Genomic DNA, 26,033 nt, shown 5'->3' on the forward strand with positions numbered 1-26,033 from the left:
TGTATACATAGATGATGTGTTAATATATTCAAAATCCATCGACCAACACTTTAAACATCTATACACCTTTTTAAACATTGTTAAAAAGCATGGACTAGTAGTATCCGCAAAAAAGATGCAAATATTTCAAACAAAAATACGTTTTCTAGGCCACAACATATATCAAGGTACTATAACACCTATATCTAGATCTATAGAATTTGCAAATAAATTTCCAGATGAAATAAAAGAAAAATCACAATTACAAAGATTTTTAGGTTGCCTAAACTACATATCTGATTTTCTACCTAATCTACGAAAAACTATTCAACCATTGTTTCAAAGATTACAAAAGAACCCCATACCATGGTCAAGTCTGCATACTAGTCTAGTCCAGGATATCAAGAAAAAGGTTATAACACTACCATGTCTAGTCATCCCACACCCCAATGCATTCATGATAGTAGAGACAGATGCATCAGAAATAGGTTACGGGGGGATCCTTAAACAGAAAATGCCAGAGTCAACCCAAGAGTCTATAGTTCGTTTCCACTCAGGAGTATGGCTTGGACCACAAATAAATGATATCTACTGCTTTGTGGATTAACATACGGCAGAGTGTTTTTAGCGATCATTCACAAATTCCCTATACATCCTACTCTCCAATTTTCATAAGTTTGTTTTCAAAGTTTGTATCTTTACTCTTGTATTATAGATAAAATAGATGATCACGAAACCAAAAAGGAATATTTATTAAAATTAAAAGATTTAGTGCAACGAGAAAATCAATTATTAACTCCACAACCTTTTAGTCTTAACAAAATAATAGAAAAATATCCCTCTCCAACACTTTTTAAACAAGTAACCACTGGTGAATTACAAGGAGAAGTTAAAAATTTAAAAACACAAATAAAAGAATTACAACAAATAGTTCACCAACATCAACTTCATCAATTGCAAGTAGACGCTAGATTAGCCCTTATAGAACCAAAAGTCCATGAATCTCCACCCACAACAATGGACAAACCCTCCACAAGCAACCCTGAAAACCATAAACAAACAAAAGAAGAAGAAGAATATATCCAGATAATAAACAAAATAAACTATCAAAAATGGTATACAAAAATCACAATACACATAGGGTATGATTTTAAACTAGAAACAATAGCACTTCTAGATACAGGAGCTGACTATAATTGTATTAGAGAAGGAATAGTTCCTACAAAATTCTATGAAAAAACATATGAAAAACTTAGTGGTGCAAACGGAAGTAGTTTGAAGGTCAACTACAAATTACCTAAAGCAAAAATCTGTAACAAAAATTATTGTTTTAAAACTCAATTTATCCTTGTAAAAAACTTAAGCCAAGAAGTTATACTAGGAACACCATTTTTTACACAAATTTATCCGTTTAAAGTTACAGAACTAGGGATTACCACAAAAATTGTAGGAGAGAAAATAATGTTTGAATTTCTATCCCCAATGAAAACAAAAGAAATCTTAGCCTTACAAAATTCAACAATAGAAAAATCTATAAATTTAATAGACGGGAAACAAAAACATATACAATATTTACAACAAGAAATAAAATACCAACATATAGAACAACAACTAAGTGATCCACAAGTGACAAATAAAATAAAAACTTTAGAAGTTGAACTACTACACCAAATATGTTCTGAACTCCCAAATGCCTTTTGGGAAAGAAAAAAACATATTGTTGAAATACCCTACGAAAAAGATTTTAACGAAAAAAATATTCCAACTAAAGCTAGACCTATTCAAATGAATCAAGAACTTTTAGAATATTGCAAAAAAGAAATACAAGAATTACTAGATAAGAACTTAATAAGAAAATCTAAATCTCCTTGGAGTTGTTCAGCATTTTATGTTAACAACCAAGCTGAAAAAGAAAGAGGAGTACCACGCTTAGTAATCAACTATAAACCCTTAAACAATGTAATACAATGGATAAGATACCCAATACCAAACAAAAGAGATCTATTAAAACGATTATATGACGCCTGTATATTCTCTAAATTTGACATGAAAAGTGGATTTTGGCAAATACAAATTGCCGAGAAGGATAAATATAAAACAGCATTCACAGTGCCTTTTGGGCATTACGAATGGAATGTTATGCCTTTCGGTTTAAAAAACGCACCATCCGAATTTCAAAATATAATGAACGAAATATTTAACCCTTACTCCACCTTCTCTATTGTATACATAGATGATGTGTTAATATATTCAAAATCCATCGACCAACACTTTAAACATCTATACACCTTTTTAAACATTGTTAAAAAGCATGGACTAGTAGTATCCGCAAAAAAGATGCAAATATTTCAAACAAAAATACGTTTTCTAGGCCACAACATATATCAAGGTACTATAACACCTATATCTAGATCTATAGAATTTGCAAATAAATTTCCAGATGAAATAAAAGAAAAATCACAATTACAAAGATTTTTAGGTTGCCTAAACTACATATCTGATTTTCTACCTAATCTACGAAAAACTATTCAACCATTGTTTCAAAGATTACAAAAGAACCCCATACCATGGTCAAGTCTGCATACTAGTCTAGTCCAGGATATCAAGAAAAAGGTTATAACACTACCATGTCTAGTCATCCCACACCCCAATGCATTCATGATAGTAGAGACAGATGCATCAGAAATAGGTTACGGGGGGATCCTTAAACAGAAAATGCCAGAGTCAACCCAAGAGTCTATAGTTCGTTTCCACTCAGGAGTATGGCTTGGACCACAAAAGAATTACTCTACAGTTAAAAAAGAAGTTTTATCTATAGTAAACTGTATTTCTAAATTTCAAGATGATTTAATAAACAAAAAGTTTTTACTACGTGTCGATTGCAAATCGGCGAAAGAGATTTTACAAAAGGATGTTAAAAACTTAGTCTCTAAACAAATATTTGCTAGATGGCAAGCTATTTTATCTGTTTTTGATTTTGATATACAATATATAAAAGGGGAAAATAATTCTTTACCTGATTTTCTAACAAGGGAGTACTTACAGGGAAAATCTCAGGATCACCAAAATGAGTGAAACACAAAAGAAACCAATGAGTGCATCAGACTACGTCAAGAATCAACCACATTTACAAGGAAAGCAATTAACCACTAGCAACCAATTCTCTGCCTTGGCGGAATTTCCTCCTTTATCCTACGCAAAAGCCGTCAACCCCCAGCCACAAAAAATATCCAATCCATCCTCCTCACAAAAAACCATAGATCAAAAATCGTCCTACTTCCTTAAACCACAACGCCAACACCTTATTACAACCTCATTTACCAAACCAATATCCCTTAAAGATCTAACCCAATATACCAACCGCATATTTTACGAAGAAAGTCAATACCTTACCGATAACCTTACCAAAAACCGCACATTCTACGAATTCATTCTCGTAGACACCAAATCAGTAGAAATAACCCACCATACCGACAAGAATGACCCAAACCTTATTTCCTACTCCACCTGCAAAATCCTCAAAGTATGCAATCCCCAAGATCTCGGATTCATAAACCTGCACACCGCAAAAGAATTCTCCATCCCGGGGTTCCATATTCCAAGATTTACCTACATAGATTACCAGAAGGCCTTTTTCCACACCCTTTACTTACGAACCTATGATCACTCCTGGTTCCTCTCCTTTGACTTTCATTGCCCCAAGACAATACCAGGATGGTTCTACGAATGGTGGTACTGGTTTGGCCCAACCGATGACATATATCCACCCCAAATACCCAAGGTTTCACTACCCTACTACACTAAACACGAAAAACACCAACTCATCGGCCCTTTACCAAAGATAGCCTTCCACATAGATATGGGAATACCCTGGATACTATCTTGGCACTACAACCTTCTACCCTTCTTACCAGAGATGCCATATTCACTAGTCCGCGAATTCAGAATCAAATGGTGGGACAAATATAACCTCGACCGCTGCTCTTTATCCAACTTGGAGAAATGGATCCAGACACATCAACAAATAAAGCAATCCATAGCTACAGTATCCCGAGCATTACCACCTATTCAAACAAAAAATTCGCCACACAAACCACCAAGTCCTACAGAATCAACAACTTCGTCCTCCGGATCCAAGAAAAGTAAAGGCAAAGAAAAACTCAAGAAACTCCTCGAGACAATAGCTATGCAAATATCCTCCTCAGACGACGAAGATGATATAACACAAGACAACAATACGCAAGACGACGATCCATTCTAAAAAAAAAAAAAAAAAAAAAAAAAAAAAAAAAAAAAAAAAAAAAAAAAAACGTGAAAGTATCATGGTAGAGCTCTTTTATTATATCTTTAAGTTATGTGCTTGTAATATAAATACATATATATTCAGTATATAGTTTTGTAGAAGCTACCTCTTCCACCGACTCCATCAACACTCCAATTTTCAAGACAAGATGAAGACAAAAAGACAATTATGCAACAGCTCAACTATCAATACAAGACTTCAAGACCAAGAAATGAAGACTTCAGTATTATAACAAGACAAAGACTTCAATCAACAAAGGATTACTCATCTCTCGCAATGTCAAAAATAGGACACGTCGACAACAACTTACGCAACTTCACACAGCTTTGTATAAATAAGGAAGTGAGAGGAATAGGAGAGGGCAGAGTGTTTTTAGCGATCATTCACAAATTCCCTATACATCCTACTCTCCAATTTTCATAAGTTTGTTTTCAAAGTTTGTATCTTTACTCTTGTATTTTAACCAAGTTTAAATAAAGTAAGTTTAATCATCCCTCTTATCTATATTTTAAGTTAATTTGCTTATTTATACACTGGTTTTACTCTAGTTATATTACAATCTAGAAAAAATAATCTATATATTTTATCCTGGGTTTTGTTAAAGAACGTATGGTATCAGAGCCAAAAGAATTTCGGCTTATAGTATGATATATGTTTTTCTTAAAACATCCAAGCCAAACGACGACATGTTTATTATAAACCTAAGCCTAGTGTTAAAAACCAACCTACCAGAACCTTGTCGGGAGCGTTGATAGCGTAGGTGTTCCAGGCCGTAAGACCAGAAGGCAGTGAGTCCGTTGGTAAGCCCATGCGTCTTTCGTCATCGATAAGAGTGGTTAGTTTGCATTTTTAGCATTAGATTAAGTATAATTTAAACATGGCATCTACGGTTAGGAAGTTGTTTAAGTCTAAGCATGCATCATCTTCTACATCTCAAAAAACAATTAATTCAAGAGAAATTATGTCAAAAATCACAACCTTTAATCAAGAAATATCAAAAGATCAACTACCGCATGTTAATCCACAAAATATATATCAAATAGGAACTTTTGATTTTAGAACTGCATATTCAATTAAAGAACATGAACAAACTTTATCATTACAAAATGAATTTGAAGAAATTAAACTACTTTCTTCTATGGCTTTAGAAAACTATAAAAGAAAAAACTTTAATTATATTCATTTTGGCCTAATACAATTAGCAATCAAACCTTTATCTAGAACAGGGATTGATTCCCCAATACTCATGTTATTAAGAGATAAAACACTTTTAAAATTTGAAGACTCCTTATTAGGGGCAGTACAATCAAATTTATGCAACGGAGCTATATATTTTAATTGTGCACCAAATTTTCAAGTAAGCTTACATGACCCTACAATATTTAATACTTTAGTTTTAAACGTACACTTGCCTGAAATTAAATTTCAGCAAGAAAGACATGGCTATTTGTTGTTGTATCGTATTTACTTTAAGCAATCTACATCTGAGTTCAACCCACGATGTTTATTGCAAGATGATAAAGGCGAAACAACAATATTGGCTGCACATGGTAAAGACACACCAACCTCTACATATACACCTAAACAATTAAAATGGACAGAAATTACAATTCCTGATCAATGGAAAATTAATATTACTCAACCACCAAGAAATTTTGAACAAAGAACTATTACGAGTATAACAGAACAATATGATGGAAAAATATTATTAAACTTCGGTTCTTTCAGAGATCCACCATCATTAAAATTTAGTTCATTCCACCCACGTTCATCTTTCTCTGAGTACAGAACTGGCCAAGCTAGCACTGAATCAGAGGAAAGTGTAGAACAAATTTTAACAAAAAGCCAAGGGAAAAAACCTATTATTTTTCAAGCACCAATAGCTGAACCAGTTCAACAGTCAGAAGTGGGATCGTCTAACTTTCCTACTTCCCCAACAACTTCAGATTTTAAATCAATAAATGTTATCATAAAAACATTTACAATAGACAAAGATTACCTTAAAGAAGAATTCTTATCAGATAAAAACAAGGATAAAAGAAAATGGTACTTTCAAGCTTTTAATAAAGAAAAACTTACAACTTTTAGAGAAATATGGTATAACTACATGGAAAATATAGAAGTAAATATTCCATTTTTCACATGGTTTGAAACATATGCTTTAGAAAATAACATATGCTACCCATATAAAAATGAATCAATAAACACTAGTTCCACATTGTACCACACATGGGAAATGACTAACGGAGAAATACACAAATCAGTTCATCCACCTTTGAAAGACATCAAAATTCACACTCCCCAAAGACAAGTAATCGCTACACCTTTTAGAACCGGGGCAAACCGAGATGATAAAGATTCAATATATATGGCAGACATTAAGATAGTATATGAACAAAATAATTATCAAAGTCAAATATTACATACTATTTCACGACAAATAGATAATCTTGATAACAAACTAGAAAAGGACGAAAAAAACATAACAACAAACTCTCAGCCGTTATCTTCACCCTTTACTGCAATCTCACCACCTCTCTTCAAACCATTAACAAAATCCATTAAATTTCCTGAAAATGAAATTTTAAAATCAATTTCAACTAGACTGGATAGACTAGATAAAGCCAAGGGGATAAATAATATTGACGAAAACATTCGATCTGAAACCGATATAGAAATAAATAGAATAAAAAGAAACTTTCAACCATCCAAAAAACCATATTATCCAAGGCACTCACCACCCGACTTATTATTTGAAGAACATCATAAATTTCCCTCAACGAACTTTTACAACGGAGAAGGCATATATGAATGGAATATAGATGGTAGATCCGAATATGAAATGATGAATTTATTTCAAGAAATGGGGATGGCAACCCTATCCTATAAAGCTAAAGGAATGTCAGACCACCAAGCATGTGTCATGCTAATCTCGGGCTTCAATGGAGCCCTGAAATTTTGGTGGGATAATGCTTTAGGCGTAGAAACTCAAAATTCTATTCTAAACCATACTGAAACTAGAAGAGTAGAAGGAGAAGATGGTTTTTATGAAGAAGACCAAGTTCAAAATGCTGTAGAAGTATTACTCCACACCATGACCATGCACTTTGTAGGAAACCCTTCGGAAGAACTAACAAGTAAAAAACTTATTTTAACAAATCTTAGATGTCCAACACTAGGGGACTTTAAATGGTATAAAGATATATTTGTAACCAACATATTTCAAAGACACGACTGCAACCAACCCTTCTGGAAAGAACGGTTCATCGCAGGATTACCATCATTTTTCGCAGAACGATTAATTAATAAACTAAAAGATTATTCTGGAGGACAACCAATCCCATGGGATACCATAACCTATGGTCAATTGTTTGCCTTTATTAAAAAGGAAGGTCTACAAATATGTCAAGAACACAAAGATAAAAAGCAAAGTAACAAATTTAAATTTGCAGAAACTATGGGTTCATTTTGTGAACAATATGGTTACAATCGTCTCACTCCACCTTCTAGAGAAAGAAGAAAACTACGCAAACAAAATAAAACTTTTTATCCACAACCTTATAATAAAAGTAAAAGATTTACAAAGAAATTTTTTAACTCATACTATACAAAAAACAAAAATCCCAGAGAACCATCTACAAAAGAAAGAATTATATGCTGGAACTGTAAACGGCCAGGACATAAATCTACAGATTGTAAAATGAAAAGAAAAATCAATGAAATATTTCACGATCAACAAGACATTAAAGAAAAATTAGAAAAATTACTTCTTTCAGAAACTGAAAATTCAGACGAACTCAGTAGCGACCCTTCTCTAGACATAATAGAAGATGAAAGTGATACATCCTCTCAAAATTCTGCCGTAGGGAATTTGTGAATGAACTCTTAACATGTTTGTCAATGTCTTTTGTAATTACGTTTATTGTTTTACAATTGCATATGCCATCTGAGATATTTTCAGAATTTTGAGAGGATGTATCACTTTCATCTTCTATTATGTCTAGAGAAGGGTCGCTACTGAGTTCGTCTGAATTTTCAGTTTCTGAAAGAAGTAATTTTTCTAATTTTTCTTTAATGTCTTGTTGATCGTGAAATATTTCATTGATTTTTCTTTTCATTTTACAATCTGTAGATTTATGTCCTGGCCGTTTACAGTTCCAGCATATAATTCTTTCTTTTGTAGATGGTTCTCTGGGATTTTTGTTTTTTGTATAGTATGAGTTAAAAAATTTCTTTGTAAATCTTTTACTTTTATTATAAGGTTGTGGATAAAAAGTTTTATTTTGTTTGCGTAGTTTTCTTCTTTCTCTAGAAGGTGGAGTGAGACGATTGTAACCATATTGTTCACAAAATGAACCCATAGTTTCTGCAAATTTAAATTTGTTACTTTGCTTTTTATCTTTGTGTTCTTGACATATTTGTAGACCTTCCTTTTTAATAAAGGCAAACAATTGACCATAGGTTATGGTATCCCATGGGATTGGTTGTCCTCCAGAATAATCTTTTAGTTTATTAATTAATCGTTCTGCGAAAAATGATGGTAATCCTGCGATGAACCGTTCTTTCCAGAAGGGTTGGTTGCAGTCGTGTCTTTGAAATATGTTGGTTACAAATATATCTTTATACCATTTAAAGTCCCCTAGTGTTGGACATCTAAGATTTGTTAAAATAAGTTTTTTACTTGTTAGTTCTTCCGAAGGGTTTCCTACAAAGTGCATGGTCATGGTGTGGAGTAATACTTCTACAGCATTTTGAACTTGGTCTTCTTCATAAAAACCATCTTCTCCTTCTACTCTTCTAGTTTCAGTATGGTTTAGAATAGAATTTTGAGTTTCTACGCCTAAAGCATTATCCCACCAAAATTTCAGGGCTCCATTGAAGCCCGAGATTAGCATGACACATGCTTGGTGGTCTGACATTCCTTTAGCTTTATAGGATAGGGTTGCCATCCCCATTTCTTGAAATAAATTCATCATTTCATATTCGGATCTACCATCTATATTCCATTCATATATGCCTTCTCCGTTGTAAAAGTTCGTTGAGGGAAATTTATGATGTTCTTCAAATAATAAGTCGGGTGGTGAGTGCCTTGGATAATATGGTTTTTTGGATGGTTGAAAGTTTCTTTTTATTCTATTTATTTCTATATCGGTTTCAGATCGAATGTTTTCGTCAATATTATTTATCCCCTTGGCTTTATCTAGTCTATCCAGTCTAGTTGAAATTGATTTTAAAATTTCATTTTCAGGAAATTTAATGGATTTTGTTAATGGTTTGAAGAGAGGTGGTGAGATTGCAGTAAAGGGTGAAGATAACGGCTGAGAGTTTGTTGTTATGTTTTTTTCGTCCTTTTCTAGTTTGTTATCAAGATTATCTATTTGTCGTGAAATAGTATGTAATATTTGACTTTGATAATTATTTTGTTCATATACTATCTTAATGTCTGCCATATATATTGAATCTTTATCATCTCGGTTTGCCCCGGTTCTAAAAGGTGTAGCGATTACTTGTCTTTGGGGAGTGTGAATTTTGATGTCTTTCAAAGGTGGATGAACTGATTTGTGTATTTCTCCGTTAGTCATTTCCCATGTGTGGTACAATGTGGAACTAGTGTTTATTGATTCATTTTTATATGGGTAGCATATGTTATTTTCTAAAGCATATGTTTCAAACCATGTGAAAAATGGAATATTTACTTCTATATTTTCCATGTAGTTATACCATATTTCTCTAAAAGTTGTAAGTTTTTCTTTATTAAAAGCTTGAAAGTACCATTTTCTTTTATCCTTGTTTTTATCTGATAAGAATTCTTCTTTAAGGTAATCTTTGTCTATTGTAAATGTTTTTATGATAACATTTATTGATTTAAAATCTGAAGTTGTTGGGGAAGTAGGAAAGTTAGACGATCCCACTTCTGACTGTTGAACTGGTTCAGCTATTGGTGCTTGAAAAATAATAGGTTTTTTCCCTTGGCTTTTTGTTAAAATTTGTTCTACACTTTCCTCTGATTCAGTGCTAGCTTGGCCAGTTCTGTACTCAGAGAAAGATGAACGTGGGTGGAATGAACTAAATTTTAATGATGGTGGATCTCTGAAAGAACCGAAGTTTAATAATATTTTTCCATCATATTGTTCTGTTATACTCGTAATAGTTCTTTGTTCAAAATTTCTTGGTGGTTGAGTAATATTAATTTTCCATTGATCAGGAATTGTAATTTCTGTCCATTTTAATTGTTTAGGTGTATATGTAGAGGTTGGTGTGTCTTTACCATGTGCAGCCAATATTGTTGTTTCGCCTTTATCATCTTGCAATAAACATCGTGGGTTGAACTCAGATGTAGATTGCTTAAAGTAAATACGATACAACAACAAATAGCCATGTCTTTCTTGCTGAAATTTAATTTCAGGCAAGTGTACGTTTAAAACTAAAGTATTAAATATTGTAGGGTCATGTAAGCTTACTTGAAAATTTGGTGCACAATTAAAATATATAGCTCCGTTGCATAAATTTGATTGTACTGCCCCTAATAAGGAGTCTTCAAATTTTAAAAGTGTTTTATCTCTTAATAACATGAGTATTGGGGAATCAATCCCTGTTCTAGATAAAGGTTTGATTGCTAATTGTATTAGGCCAAAATGAATATAATTAAAGTTTTTTCTTTTATAGTTTTCTAAAGCCATAGAAGAAAGTAGTTTAATTTCTTCAAATTCATTTTGTAATGATAAAGTTTGTTCATGTTCTTTAATTGAATATGCAGTTCTAAAATCAAAAGTTCCTATTTGATATATATTTTGTGGATTAACATGCGGTAGTTGATCTTTTGATATTTCTTGATTAAAGGTTGTGATTTTTGACATAATTTCTCTTGAATTAATTGTTTTTTGAGATGTAGAAGATGATGCATGCTTAGACTTAAACAACTTCCTAACCGTAGATGCCATGTTTAAATTATACTTAATCTAATGCTAAAAATGCAAACTAACCACTCTTATCGATGACGAAAGACGCATGGGCTTACCAACGGACTCACTGCCTTCTGGTCTTACGGCCTGGAACACCTACGCTATCAACGCTCCCGACAAGGTTCTGGTAGGTTGGTTTTTAACACTAGGCTTAGGTTTATAATAAACATGTCGTCGTTTGGCTTGGATGTTTTAAGAAAAACATATATCATACTATAAGCCGAAATTCTTTTGGCTCTGATACCATACGTTCTTTAACAAAACCCAGGATAAAATATATAGATTATTTTTTCTAGATTGTAATATAACTAGAGTAAAACCAGTGTATAAATAAGCAAATTAACTTAAAATATAGATAAGAGGGATGATTAAACTTACTTTATTTAAACTTGGTTAAAATACAAGAGTAAAGATACAAACTTTGAAAACAAACTTATGAAAATTGGAGAGTAGGATGTATAGGGAATTTGTGAATGATCGCTAAAAACACTCTGCCCTCTCCTATTCCTCTCACTTCCTTATTTATACAAAGCTGTGTGAAGTTGCGTAAGTTGTTGTCGACGTGTCCTATTTTTGACATTGCGAGAGATGAGTAATCCTTTGTTGATTGAAGTCTTTGTCTTGTTATAATACTGAAGTCTTCATTTCTTGGTCTTGAAGTCTTGTATTGATAGTTGAGCTGTTGCATAATTGTCTTTTTGTCTTCATCTTGTCTTGAAAATTGGAGTGTTGATGGAGTCGGTGGAAGAGGTAGCTTCTACAAAACTATATACTGAATATATATGTATTTATATTACAAGCACATAACTTAAAGATATAATAAAAGAGCTCTACCATGATACTTTCACGTTTTTTTTTTTTTTTTTTTTTTTTTTTTTTTTTTTTTTTTTTTTTTTTTTTTTTTTTTTTTAGAATGGATCGTCGTCTTGCGTATTGTTGTCTTGTGTTATATCATCTTCGTCGTCTGAGGAGGATATTTGCATAGCTATTGTCTCGAGGAGTTTCTTGAGTTTTTCTTTGCCTTTACTTTTCTTGGATCCGGAGGACGAAGTTGTTGATTCTGTAGGACTTGGTGGTTTGTGTGGCGAATTTTTTGTTTGAATAGGTGGTAATGCTCGGGATACTGTAGCTATGGATTGCTTTATTTGTTGATGTGTCTGGATCCATTTCTCCAAGTTGGATAAAGAGCAGCGGTCGAGGTTATATTTGTCCCACCATTTGATTCTGAATTCGCGGACTAGTGAATATGGCATCTCTGGTAAGAAGGGTAGAAGGTTGTAGTGCCAAGATAGTATCCAGGGTATTCCCATATCTATGTGGAAGGCTATCTTTGGTAAAGGGCCGATGAGTTGGTGTTTTTCGTGTTTAGTGTAGTAGGGTAGTGAAACCTTGGGTATTTGGGGTGGATATATGTCATCGGTTGGGCCAAACCAGTACCACCATTCGTAGAACCATCCTGGTATTGTCTTGGGGCAATGAAAGTCAAAGGAGAGGAACCAGGAGTGATCATAGGTTCGTAAGTAAAGGGTGTGGAAAAAGGCCTTCTGGTAATCTATGTAGGTAAATCTTGGAATATGGAACCCCGGGATGGAGAATTCTTTTGCGGTGTGCAGGTTTATGAATCCGAGATCTTGGGGATTGCATACTTTGAGGATTTTGCAGGTGGAGTAGGAAATAAGGTTTGGGTCATTCTTGTCGGTATGGTGGGTTATTTCTACTGATTTGGTGTCTACGAGAATGAATTCGTAGAATGTGCGGTTTTTGGTAAGGTTATCGGTAAGGTATTGACTTTCTTCGTAAAATATGCGGTTGGTATATTGGGTTAGATCTTTAAGGGATATTGGTTTGGTAAATGAGGTTGTAATAAGGTGTTGGCGTTGTGGTTTAAGGAAGTAGGACGATTTTTGATCTATGGTTTTTTGTGAGGAGGATGGATTGGATATTTTTTGTGGCTGGGGGTTGACGGCTTTTGCGTAGGATAAAGGAGGAAATTCCGCCAAGGCAGAGAATTGGTTGCTAGTGGTTAATTGCTTTCCTTGTAAATGTGGTTGATTCTTGACGTAGTCTGATGCACTCATTGGTTTCTTTCGTGTTTCACTCATTTTGGTGATCCTGAGATTTTCCCTGTAAGTACTCCCTTGTTAGAAAATCAGGTAAAGAATTATTTTCCCCTTTTATATATTGTATATCAAAATCAAAAACAGATAAAATAGCTTGCCATCTAGCAAATATTTGTTTAGAGACTAAGTTTTTAACATCCTTTTGTAAAATCTCTTTCGCCGATTTGCAATCGACACGTAGTAAAAACTTTTTGTTTATTAAATCATCTTGAAATTTAGAAATACAGTTTACTATAGATAAAACTTCTTTTTTAACTGTAGAGTAATTCTTTTGTGGTCCAAGCCATACTCCTGAGTGGAAACGAACTATAGACTCTTGGGTTGACTCTGGCATTTTCTGTTTAAGGATCCCCCCGTAACCTATTTCTGATGCATCTGTCTCTACTATCATGAATGCATTGGGGTGTGGGATGACTAGACATGGTAGTGTTATAACCTTTTTCTTGATATCCTGGACTAGACTAGTATGCAGACTTGACCATGGTATGGGGTTCTTTTGTAATCTTTGAAACAATGGTTGAATAGTTTTTCGTAGATTAGGTAGAAAATCAGATATGTAGTTTAGGCAACCTAAAAATCTTTGTAATTGTGAATTTTCTTTTATTTCATCTGGAAATTTATTTGCAAATTCTATAGATCTAGATATAGGTGTTATAGTACCTTGATATATGTTGTGGCCTAGAAAACGTATTTTTGTTTGAAATATTTGCATCTTTTTTGCGGATACTACTAGTCCATGCTTTTTAACAATGTTTAAAAAGGTGTATAGATGTTTAAAGTGTTGGTCGATGGATTTTGAATATATTAACACATCATCTATGTATACAATAGAGAAGGTGGAGTAAGGGTTAAATATTTCGTTCATTATATTTTGAAATTCGGATGGTGCGTTTTTTAAACCGAAAGGCATAACATTCCATTCGTAATGCCCAAAAGGCACTGTGAATGCTGTTTTATATTTATCCTTCTCGGCAATTTGTATTTGCCAAAATCCACTTTTCATGTCAAATTTAGAGAATATACAGGCGTCATATAATCGTTTTAATAGATCTCTTTTGTTTGGTATTGGGTATCTTATCCATTGTATTACATTGTTTAAGGGTTTATAGTTGATTACTAAGCGTGGTACTCCTCTTTCTTTTTCAGCTTGGTTGTTAACATAAAATGCTGAACAACTCCAAGGAGATTTAGATTTTCTTATTAAGTTCTTATCTAGTAATTCTTGTATTTCTTTTTTGCAATATTCTAAAAGTTCTTGATTCATTTGAATAGGTCTAGCTTTAGTTGGAATATTTTTTTCGTTAAAATCTTTTTCGTAGGGTATTTCAACAATATGTTTTTTTCTTTCCCAAAAGGCATTTGGGAGTTCAGAACATATTTGGTGTAGTAGTTCAACTTCTAAAGTTTTTATTTTATTTGTCACTTGTGGATCACTTAGTTGTTGTTCTATATGTTGGTATTTTATTTCTTGTTGTAAATATTGTATATGTTTTTGTTTCCCGTCTATTAAATTTATAGATTTTTCTATTGTTGAATTTTGTAAGGCTAAGATTTCTTTTGTTTTCATTGGGGATAGAAATTCAAACATTATTTTCTCTCCTACAATTTTTGTGGTAATCCCTAGTTCTGTAACTTTAAACGGATAAATTTGTGTAAAAAATGGTGTTCCTAGTATAACTTCTTGGCTTAAGTTTTTTACAAGGATAAATTGAGTTTTAAAACAATAATTTTTGTTACAGATTTTTGCTTTAGGTAATTTGTAGTTGACCTTCAAACTACTTCCGTTTGCACCACTAAGTTTTTCATATGTTTTTTCATAGAATTTTGTAGGAACTATTCCTTCTCTAATACAATTATAGTCAGCTCCTGTATCTAGAAGTGCTATTGTTTCTAGTTTAAAATCATACCCTATGTGTATTGTGATTTTTGTATACCATTTTTGATAGTTTATTTTGTTTATTATCTGGATATATTCTTCTTCTTCTTTTGTTTGTTTATGGTTTTCAGGGTTGCTTGTGGAGGGTTTGTCCATTGTTGTGGGTGGAGATTCATGGACTTTTGGTTCTATAAGGGCTAATCTAGCGTCTACTTGCAATTGATGAAGTTGATGTTGGTGAACTATTTGTTGTAATTCTTTTATTTGTGTTTTTAAATTTTTAACTTCTCCTTGTAATTCACCAGTGGTTACTTGTTTAAAAAGTGTTGGAGAGGGATATTTTTCTATTATTTTGTTAAGACTAAAAGGTTGTGGAGTTAATAATTGATTTTCTCGTTGCACTAAATCTTTTAATTTTAATAAATATTCCTTTTTGGTTTTGTGATCATCTATTTTATCTATAATATCTATTAAAAATTGTTTGTCAATGTCTTTTGTAATTACGTTTATTGTTTTACAATTGCATATGCCATCTGAGATATTTTCAGAATTTTGAGAGGATGTATCACTTTCATCTTCTATTATGTCTAGAGAAGGGTCGCTACTGAGTTCGTCTGAATTTTCAGTTTCTGAAAGAAGTAATTTTTCTAATTTTTCTTTAATGTCTTGTTGATCGTGAAATATTTCATTGATTTTTCTTTTCATTTTACAATCTGTAGATTTATGTCCTGGCCGTTTACAGTTCCAGCATATAATTCTTTCTTTTGTAGATGGTTCTCTGGGATTTTTGTTTTTTGTATAGTATGAGTTAAAAAATTTCTTTGTAAATCTTTTACTTTTATTATAAGGTTGTGGATAAAAAGTTTTATTTTGTTTGCGTAGTTTTCTTCTTTCTCTAGAAGGTGGAGTGAGACGATTGTAACCATATTGTTCACAAAATGAACCCATAGTTTCTGCAAATTTAAATTTGTTACTTTGCTTTTTATCTTTGTGTTCTTGACATATTTGTAGACCTTCCTTTTTAATAAAGGCAAACAATTGACCATAGGTTATGGTATCCCATGGGATTGGTTGTCCTCCAGAATAATCTTTTAGTTTATTAATTAATCGTTCTGCGAAAAATGATGGTAATCCTGCGATGAACCGTTCTTTCCAGAAGGGTTGGTTGCAGTCGTGTCTTTGAAATATGTTGGTTACAAATATATCTTTATACCATTTAAAGTCCCCTAGTGTTGGACATCTAAGATTTGTTAAAATAAGTTTTTTACTTGTTAGTTCTTCCGAAGGGTTTCCTACAAAGTGCATGGTCATGGTGTGGAGTAATACTTCTACAGCATTTTGAACTTGGTCTTCTTCATAAAAACCATCTTCTCCTTCTACTCTTCTAGTTTCAGTATGGTTTAGAATAGAATTTTGAGTTTCTACGCCTAAAGCATTATCCCACCAAAATTTCAGGGCTCCATTGAAGCCCGAGATTAGCATGACACATGCTTGGTGGTCTGACATTCCTTTAGCTTTATAGGATAGGGTTGCCATCCCCATTTCTTGAAATAAATTCATCATTTCATATTCGGATCTACCATCTATATTCCATTCATATATGCCTTCTCCGTTGTAAAAGTTCGTTGAGGGAAATTTATGATGTTCTTCAAATAATAAGTCGGGTGGTGAGTGCCTTGGATAATATGGTTTTTTGGATGGTTGAAAGTTTCTTTTTATTCTATTTATTTCTATATCGGTTTCAGATCGAATGTTTTCGTCAATATTATTTATCCCCTTGGCTTTATCTAGTCTATCCAGTCTAGTTGAAATTGATTTTAAAATTTCATTTTCAGGAAATTTAATGGATTTTGTTAATGGTTTGAAGAGAGGTGGTGAGATTGCAGTAAAGGGTGAAGATAACGGCTGAGAGTTTGTTGTTATGTTTTTTTCGTCCTTTTCTAGTTTGTTATCAAGATTATCTATTTGTCGTGAAATAGTATGTAATATTTGACTTTGATAATTATTTTGTTCATATACTATCTTAATGTCTGCCATATATATTGAATCTTTATCATCTCGGTTTGCCCCGGTTCTAAAAGGTGTAGCGATTACTTGTCTTTGGGGAGTGTGAATTTTGATGTCTTTCAAAGGTGGATGAACTGATTTGTGTATTTCTCCGTTAGTCATTTCCCATGTGTGGTACAATGTGGAACTAGTGTTTATTGATTCATTTTTATATGGGTAGCATATGTTATTTTCTAAAGCATATGTTTCAAACCATGTGAAAAATGGAATATTTACTTCTATATTTTCCATGTAGTTATACCATATTTCTCTAAAAGTTGTAAGTTTTTCTTTATTAAAAGCTTGAAAGTACCATTTTCTTTTATCCTTGTTTTTATCTGATAAGAATTCTTCTTTAAGGTAATCTTTGTCTATTGTAAATGTTTTTATGATAACATTTATTGATTTAAAATCTGAAGTTGTTGGGGAAGTAGGAAAGTTAGACGATCCCACTTCTGACTGTTGAACTGGTTCAGCTATTGGTGTTTGAAAAATAATAGGTTTTTTCCCTTGGCTTTTTGTTAAAATTTGTTCTACACTTTCCTCTGATTCAGTGCTAGCTTGGCCAGTTCTGTACTCAGAGAAAGATGAACGTGGGTGGAATGAACTAAATTTTAATGATGGTGGATCTCTGAAAGAACCGAAGTTTAATAATATTTTTCCATCATATTGTTCTGTTATACTCGTAATAGTTCTTTGTTCAAAATTTCTTGGTGGTTGAGTAATATTAATTTTCCATTGATCAGGAATTGTAATTTCTGTCCATTTTAATTGTTTAGGTGTATATGTAGAGGTTGGTGTGTCTTTACCATGTGCAGCCAATATTGTTGTTTCGCCTTTATCATCTTGCAATAAACATCGTGGGTTGAACTCAGATGTAGATTGCTTAAAGTAAATACGATACAACAACAAATAGCCATGTCTTTCTTGCTGAAATTTAATTTCAGGCAAGTGTACGTTTAAAACTAAAGTATTAAATATTGTAGGGTCATGTAAGCTTACTTGAAAATTTGGTGCACAATTAAAATATATAGCTCCGTTGCATAAATTTGATTGTACTGCCCCTAATAAGGAGTCTTCAAATTTTAAAAGTGTTTTATCTCTTAATAACATGAGTATTGGGGAATCAATCCCTGTTCTAGATAAAGGTTTGATTGCTAATTGTATTAGGCCAAAATGAATATAATTAAAGTTTTTTCTTTTATAGTTTTCTAAAGCCATAGAAGAAAGTAGTTTAATTTCTTCAAATTCATTTTGTAATGATAAAGTTTGTTCATGTTCTTTAATTGAATATGCAGTTCTAAAATCAAAAGTTCCTATTTGATATATATTTTGTGGATTAACATGCGGTAGTTGATCTTTTGATATTTCTTGATTAAAGGTTGTGATTTTTGACATAATTTCTCTTGAATTAATTGTTTTTTGAGATGTAGAAGATGATGCATGCTTAGACTTAAACAACTTCCTAACCGTAGATGCCATGTTTAAATTATACTTAATCTAATGCTAAAAATGCAAACTAACCACTCTTATCGATGACGAAAGACGCATGGGCTTACCAACGGACTCACTGCCTTCTGGTCTTACGGCCTGGAACACCTACGCTATCAACGCTCCCGACAAGGTTCTGGTAGGTTGGTTTTTAACACTAGGCTTAGGTTTATAATAAACATGTCGTCGTTTGGCTTGGATGTTTTAAGAAAAACATATATCATACTATAAGCCGAAATTCTTTTGGCTCTGATACCATACGTTCTTTAACAAAACCCAGGATAAAATATATAGATTATTTTTTCTAGATTGTAATATAACTAGAGTAAAACCAGTGTATAAATAAGCAAATTAACTTAAAATATAGATAAGAGGGATGATTAAACTTACTTTATTTAAACTTGGTTAAAATACAAGAGTAAAGATACAAACTTTGAAAACAAACTTATGAAAATTGGAGAGTAGGATGTATAGGGAATTTGTGAATGATCGCTAAAAACACTCTGCCCTCTCCTATTCCTCTCACTTCCTTATTTATACAAAGCTGTGTGAAGTTGCGTAAGTTGTTGTCGACGTGTCCTATTTTTGACATTGCGAGAGATGAGTAATCCTTTGTTGATTGAAGTCTTTGTCTTGTTATAATACTGAAGTCTTCATTTCTTGGTCTTGAAGTCTTGTATTGATAGTTGAGCTGTTGCATAATTGTCTTTTTGTCTTCATCTTGTCTTGAAAATTGGAGTGTTGATGGAGTCGGTGGAAGAGGTAGCTTCTACAAAACTATATACTGAATATATATGTATTTATATTACAAGCACATAACTTAAAGATATAATAAAAGAGCTCTACCATGATACTTTCACGTTTTTTTTTTTTTTTTTTTTTTTTTTTTTTTTTTTTTTTTTTTTTTTTTTTTTTTTTTTTTTTTTTTTTTTTTTAGAATGGATCGTCGTGTTGCGTATTGTTGTCTTGTGTTATATCATCTTCGTCGTCTGAGGAGGATATTTGCATAGCTATTGTCTCGAGGAGTTTCTTGAGTTTTTCTTTGCCTTTACTTTTCTTGGATCCGGAGGACGAAGTTGTTGATTCTGTAGGACTTGGTGGTTTGTGTGGCGAATTTTTTGTTTGAATAGGTGGTAATGCTCGGGATACTGTAGCTATGGATTGCTTTATTTGTTGATGTGTCTGGATCCATTTCTCCAAGTTGGATAAAGAGCAGCGGTCGAGGTTATATTTGTCCCACCATTTGATTCTGAATTCGCGGACTAGTGAATATGGCATCTCTGGTAAGAAGGGTAGAAGGTTGTAGTGCCAAGATAGTATCTAGGGTATTCCCATATCTATGTGGAAGGCTATCTTTGGTAAAGGGCCGATGAGTTGGTGTTTTTCGTGTTTAGTGTAGTAGGGTAGTGAAACCTTGGGTATTTGGGGTGGATATATGTCATCGGTTGGGCCAAACATTTGATTGTCACACATGTTAACCCAAGAAATACAAACAAAGCTGTTTACTGCTTCAAATTAATGTTTTCTCGGTTTTAGCCTGTTTTCTCGTTTTAAGCCTGTTTTGGGACAAAATGGGTATAAGTGTTGTCTAACCACTCCAAATTCAACCTGAACTCTTATAATTAGTCAAATGCGTTAGATTGTTACATATTTTGACCCTAGAAAGAGTAAAGAAGCTTTTTACTGCTTCGAATAAATGATTTCTCTTGGTTTTAGCCTGTTTTCTCGGTTTAAGCTTGTTTTGGGATAAAATGTGTTTAAGTGTTGTCTAAACACTCCAAATTCATCCCAAACTCTTACAATTAGTCAAATACATTGGATTGTCACACATTCTGACCCTAGGAACAGTAAAAATGCTGTTTAGTACTTCGAGTCAATGTTTTCTCGGTTTTAGCCTCTTTCGGGACAAAATCGGTATATTTGGTGTATAAACACTCCAAATTCATTCCGAACTCTTATAATAAGTCAAATACATTGGATTATCACACACTTTGACCCAAGAAACACAAACAAAGCTGTTTACTGCTTCAAATTAATTTTTTCTCGGTTTTAGCCTGTTTTCTCGTTTTAAGCCTATTTTGGGACAAAATGGGTATAAGTGTTGTCTAACCACTCCAAATTCAAACTGAACTCTTATAATTAGTCAAATGCATTAGATTGTTACATATTTTGACCCTAGAAAGAGTAACATAGCTTTTTACTGCTTTGAATCAATGTTTTCTCTTGGTTTTAGCCTGTTTTCTCGGTTTAAGCTTGTTTTGAAATCAAAGGGGTTTAAGTGTTGTCTAAACACTCCAAATTCATCCCAAACTCTTACAATTAGTCAAATACATTGGCTTGTCACACATTCTGACCCTAGGAACAGTAACAAAGCTGTTTAGTGCTTTGAATCAATGTTTTCTCGGTTTTAGCCTGTTTCGGGACAAAATCGATATATGTGGTGTATAAACACTCCAAATTCATTCCGAACTCTTACAATAAGTCAAATACATTGGATTATCACACATTTTGACCTAAGAAACACAAACAAAGCTGTTTACTTCTTCAAATTAATGTTTTCTCGGTTTTAGCCTGTTTTCGCGTTTTAAGCTTGTTTTGGGACTAAATGGGTATAAGTGTTGTCTAGCCACTCCAAATTCAACCTGAACTCTGATAATTAGTCAAATGCATTAGATTGTTACATATTTTGACCCTAGAAAGAGTAAAGATGCTTTTTACTGCTTCGAATAAATGTGTTCTCTTGGTTTTAGCCTGTTTTCTCGGTTTAAGCTTGTTTTGGGACAAAATGGGTATAAGTGTTGTCTAACCACTCGAAATTCAACCTGAACTCTTATATTTAGTCAAATGAACTCTTAACATGTTAACATGTTATCCACAAAGCAGTAGACTACTTATAAGAGTTCGGGTTGAATTTGGAGCGTTAAGACAACACTTATACCCATTTTGTCCCAAAACAGGCTAAAACTGAAAAAACATTGATTTGAAGTAGTAAACAGCTTTTTTACTGTTTCTAGGGTCAGAATATGTGACAATCCAATGCATTTGACTAATTGTAAGAGTTTGGGATGAATTTGAAATGTTTAGACAACACTTAAACTTGTTTTATCCCAAAACAAGCTTAAGCCGAGAAAACAGGCTAAAACCGAGAAAACATTAATTTGAAGCAGTAAACAGTTTTGTTACTGTTTATAGGGTCAATATATGTAACAATCCAATGCATTTGACTAATTATAAGAGTTCAGGTTAAATTTGGAATGTTTAGACAAGACTTATACCCATTTTGTCCCGAAACAGGCTAAAACCGAGAAAACATTGATTTGAAGCTTTGTTACTGTTGATAGTGTCAAAATATGTAACAATCCAATGCATTTGACTAATTATAAGAGCTCGGGTTGAATTTGGAGTGTTTAGACAACACTTATACCCATTTTGTCCCGAAACATGCTAAAACCAAGAAAACATTGATTCAAAGCAGTAAACAGCTTTGCTACTGCTTTTAGGGTCAGAATGTGTGACAATCCAATGCTCTTGACTAATTGTAAGAGTTTTAGATGAATTAGGAGTGTTTAGACAACACTTAAACCTGTTTTATCTCAAAACACGCTTAAACCGAGAAAACAGGCTAAAACAGAGAAAACATTGATTCGAAGCAGTAAACAGCTTTGTTACTGTTTCTAGGGTCAGAATGTGTGACAATCGAATGCATTTGACTAATTATAAGAGTTTGGGATGAATTTGAAATGTTTAGACAACACTTAAACTTGTTTTATCCCAAAACAGGCTAAAACCGAGAAAACATTGATTCGAAGCTTTAAATAGTTTTGTTACTGTTGATAGTGTCAAATATGTAACAATCCAATGCATTTGACTAATTATAAGAGTTCGGGTTGAATTTGGAGTGTTTAGACAACAATTATACCCATATTGTCCCGAAACAAGCTATAACCGAGAAAACATTGATTCAAAACAGTAAACAGCTTTGTTACTGCTTCTAGGGTCAGAATATGTGACAATCCAATGCATTTGACTAATTGTAAGAGTTTGGGATGAATTTGAAGTGTTTAGACAAAAATTATACCCCTTTTGTCCCGAAACAGGCTAAAACTGAGAAAACATTGATTCAAAGCAGTAAACAGCTTTGTTACTGTTTCTAGGGTCAGAATGTATAACAGTCCAATGCATTGACTAATTATAAGAGTTCGGGTTGAATTTGAAGTGTTTAGACAACAATTATACCCATTTTGTCCCGAAACAGGCTAAAACCGAGAAAACATTGATTCGAAGCTTTGTTACTGTTGATAGTGTCAAAATATGTAACAATCCAATGCATTTGACTAATTATAAGAGTTCGGGTTGAATTTGGAGTGTTTAGACAACACTTATACCCATTTTGTCCCAAAACAGGCTAAAACTGAGAAAACATTGATTCAAAGCAGTAAACAGCTTTGTTACTGTTTCTAGGGTCAGAATGTATAACAGTCCAATGCATTGACTAATTATAAGAGTTCGGGTTGAATTTGAAGTGTTTAGACAACAATTATACCCATTTTGTCCCGAAACAAGCTATAACCGAGAAAACATTGATTCGAAGCAGTAAACAGCTTTGTTACTGTTTATAGGGTCAAAATATGTAGCAATCCAATGCATTTGACTAATTATAAGAGTTCGGGTTGAATTTGGAGTGTTTAGACAACAATTATACCCATTTTGTCCCGAAACAGGCTAAAACCGAGAAAACATTGATTCGAAGCTTTGTTACTGTTGATAGTGTCAAAATATGTAACAATCCAATGCATTTGACTAATTATAAGAGTTCGGGTTGAATTTGGAGTGTTTAGACAACACTTATACCCATTTTGTCCCAAAACAGGCTAAAACTGAGAAAACATTGATTCAAAGCAGTAAACAGCTTTGTTACTGTTTCTAGGGTCAGAATGTATAACAGTCCAATGCATTGACTAATTATAAGAGTTCGGGTTGAATTTGAAGTGTTTAGACAACAATTATACCCATTTTGTCCCGAAACAAGCTATAACCGAGAAAACATTGATTCGAAGCAGTAAACAGCTTTGTTACTGTTTATAGGGTCAAAATATGTAGCAATCCAATGCATTTGACTAATTATAAGAGTTCGGGTTGAATTTGGAGTGTTTAGACAACAATTATACCCATTTTGTCCCGAAACAGGCTAAAACCGAGAAAACATTGATTCGAAGCTTTAAATAGTTTTGTTACTGTTGATAGTGTCAAATATGTAACAATCCAATGCATTTGACTAATTATAAGAGTTCGGGTTGAATTTGGAGTGTTTAGACAACAATTATACCCATATTGTCCCGAAACAAGCTATAACCGAGAAAACATTGATTCAAAACAGTAAACAGCTTTGTTACTGCTTCTAGGGTCAGAATATGTGACAATCCAATGCATTTGACTAATTGTAAGAGTTTGGGATGAATTTGAAGTGTTTAGACAAAAATTATACCCCTTTTGTCCCGAAACATGCTAAAACCAAGAAAACTTTGATTTGAAGGATTAAACAGATTTGTTACTGTTTCTAGGGTCAGAATGTGTGACAATCCAATGCATTTGACTAATTGTAAGAGTTTGGGACGAATTTGGGTTGTTTAGACAACACTTAAGCCTGTTTTATCCCAAAAGAGGCTTAAACCGAGAAAACTGGCTAAAACCGAGAAAACATTGATTCGAAGAAGTAAACACCTTTGTTACTGTTCCTAGGGTCAAAATGTGTAACAATCGAATCCATTTGAATAATTGTAAGATTTTGGGATGAATTTGAAGTGTTTAGACAACACTTAAACCTCTTTTATCCCAAAACAAGCTTAAGCCGAGAAAACAGGCTAAAACCAAGAAAACATTGATTCGAAGCAGTAAACAGATTTGTTACTGTTTCTAGGGTCAGAATGTGTGACAATCCAATGCATTTGACTAATTGTAAGAGTTTGGGATGAATTTGGGTTGTTTAGACAACACTTATACCCATTTTGTCTCGAAACAGGCTAAAACCGAGAAAACATTGATTCGAAGCAGTAAACAGCTTTGTTACTGTTTATAGGGTCAAAATATGTAGCAATCCAATGCATTTGACTACTTATAAGAGTTCGGGTTGAATTTGGAGTTTTTAGACAACACTTATACCCATTTTGTCCCAAAACAGGCTAAAACTGAGAAAACATTGATTCAAAGCAGTAAACAGCTTTGTTACTGTTTCTAGGGTCAGAATGTATAACAGTCCAATGCATTGACTAATTATAAGAGTTCGGGTTGAATTTGAAGTGTTTAGACAACAATTATACCCATTTTGTCCCGAAACAAGCTATAACCGAGAAAACATTGATTTGAAGTAGTAAACAGCTTTGTTACTGTTTCTAGGGTCAGAATGTGTGACAATCCAATGCATTTGACTAATTGTAAGAGTTTGGGATGAATTTGAAGTGTTAGACAACAATTATACCCATTTTGTCAACAATTATACCCATGGTGATCATGATCCCAAATTACACTCCCCCTCAAGCTGAGTCATTTGACCCTATGACACAAGCTTGAACCATTGATCACCTACCTCATTAAAAACCTTAGTATAGAAAACCTCTTGGGAAAAACTATACTTAAGGGAAAAGGAGTGTAGGATCTCAAGGTTTGGTGAGGTCCATGAGTCCAAGCTTTGAGTGTATGTACTCACACACTTCAGGGCTGGCCGCCTAGGTGAAAACATCGGCTAGTTGCTTGGAGCTCTCGGTATGGCATGGAAGGGTTACGCCTAGTTGGATTTGCTCTCGGACTTTGTGGCAATCAACTTCAATGTGCTTGGTTCTCTCGTGAAACACTGAGTTGGTTGCAATGTGAATAGCTGCTTCATTATCACAGTGCATTGTGATCGGCTTCATAATGTTGACTCCAAGATCTTTGAGTAGGTTCTTGAGCCACATCAATTCTGTAGTCAGCTTGCGCATCGCTCTATACTCGGACTCGGCGCTTGATAGAGACACTACCTTCTGTTTCTTGCTTTTCCATGTTACTAGGTTGCCTCCAAGGAAGGTGCAGTAGCCGCTGGTTGATCTACGGTCTTCTTTGTCTCAAGCATAGTCCGCGTCACAATATCCCACGAGCTCCGTGTTGTTATTGCACCCCATCCATATTCCTTGGCCCGGCGTTCCTTTAATGTACTTGAGGATCCGGTTGACTATGTTCCAGTGGTGCACCTTCGGAGCTTGCATATGTTGACTAGCCTGGTT

General features: G+C 33.5%; 5 protein-coding genes across 5 annotated transcripts; 2 read left to right on the top strand and 3 right to left on the bottom strand.

The window, feature by feature from the left end:
* The first annotated feature begins 3,027 nt into the window (after positions 1 to 3,027).
* On the top strand, positions 3,028 to 4,285 carry LOC147940073 (uncharacterized). The gene has a single exon (XM_087461424.1). The coding sequence runs from the start codon at positions 3,047 to 3,049 to the stop codon at positions 4,238 to 4,240; it is 1,194 nt and encodes a 397-aa protein (XP_087317550.1). The 5' UTR covers positions 3,028 to 3,046; the 3' UTR covers positions 4,241 to 4,285.
* Positions 4,286 to 4,890: 605 nt separating this feature from the next.
* Positions 4,891 to 8,159, top strand: LOC147940074 (uncharacterized). The gene is made up of 2 exons (XM_087461131.1): positions 4,891 to 7,977; positions 8,074 to 8,159. Exons 1-2 carry the CDS (start codon positions 5,160 to 5,162, stop codon positions 8,157 to 8,159), a joined length of 2,904 nt encoding a protein of 967 aa, XP_087317257.1. The 5' UTR covers positions 4,891 to 5,159.
* Positions 8,160 to 8,282: 123 nt separating this feature from the next.
* Positions 8,283 to 12,041, bottom strand: LOC147940075 (uncharacterized). The gene is made up of 2 exons (XM_087461132.1): positions 8,406 to 12,041; positions 8,283 to 8,296 (listed from the first exon to the last, which is right to left on the bottom strand). Exons 1-2 carry the CDS (start codon positions 11,221 to 11,223, stop codon positions 8,283 to 8,285), a joined length of 2,832 nt encoding a protein of 943 aa, XP_087317258.1. The 5' UTR covers positions 11,224 to 12,041.
* A 52-nt stretch (positions 12,042 to 12,093) lies between these two features.
* LOC147940076 (uncharacterized) lies at positions 12,094 to 13,346 on the bottom strand. Its single transcript, XM_087460959.1, has one exon. It carries the CDS (start codon positions 13,344 to 13,346, stop codon positions 12,153 to 12,155), a length of 1,194 nt encoding a protein of 397 aa, XP_087317085.1. The 3' UTR covers positions 12,094 to 12,152.
* A 2,481-nt stretch (positions 13,347 to 15,827) lies between these two features.
* Positions 15,828 to 17,594, bottom strand: LOC147940077 (uncharacterized). Its single transcript, XM_087461133.1, has 2 exons — positions 15,951 to 17,594; positions 15,828 to 15,841 (listed from the first exon to the last, which is right to left on the bottom strand). Exons 1-2 carry the CDS (start codon positions 17,536 to 17,538, stop codon positions 15,828 to 15,830), a joined length of 1,602 nt encoding a protein of 533 aa, XP_087317259.1. The 5' UTR covers positions 17,539 to 17,594.
* Between the last annotated feature and the right edge of the window lie 8,439 nt (positions 17,595 to 26,033).

This window comes from Camelina sativa, chromosome 8 (genome assembly GCF_030686135.1).
Source record: "Camelina sativa cultivar CO46 ecotype springtype chromosome 8, ASM3068613v1".
Taxonomy (NCBI): domain Eukaryota; kingdom Viridiplantae; phylum Streptophyta; class Magnoliopsida; order Brassicales; family Brassicaceae; genus Camelina; species Camelina sativa.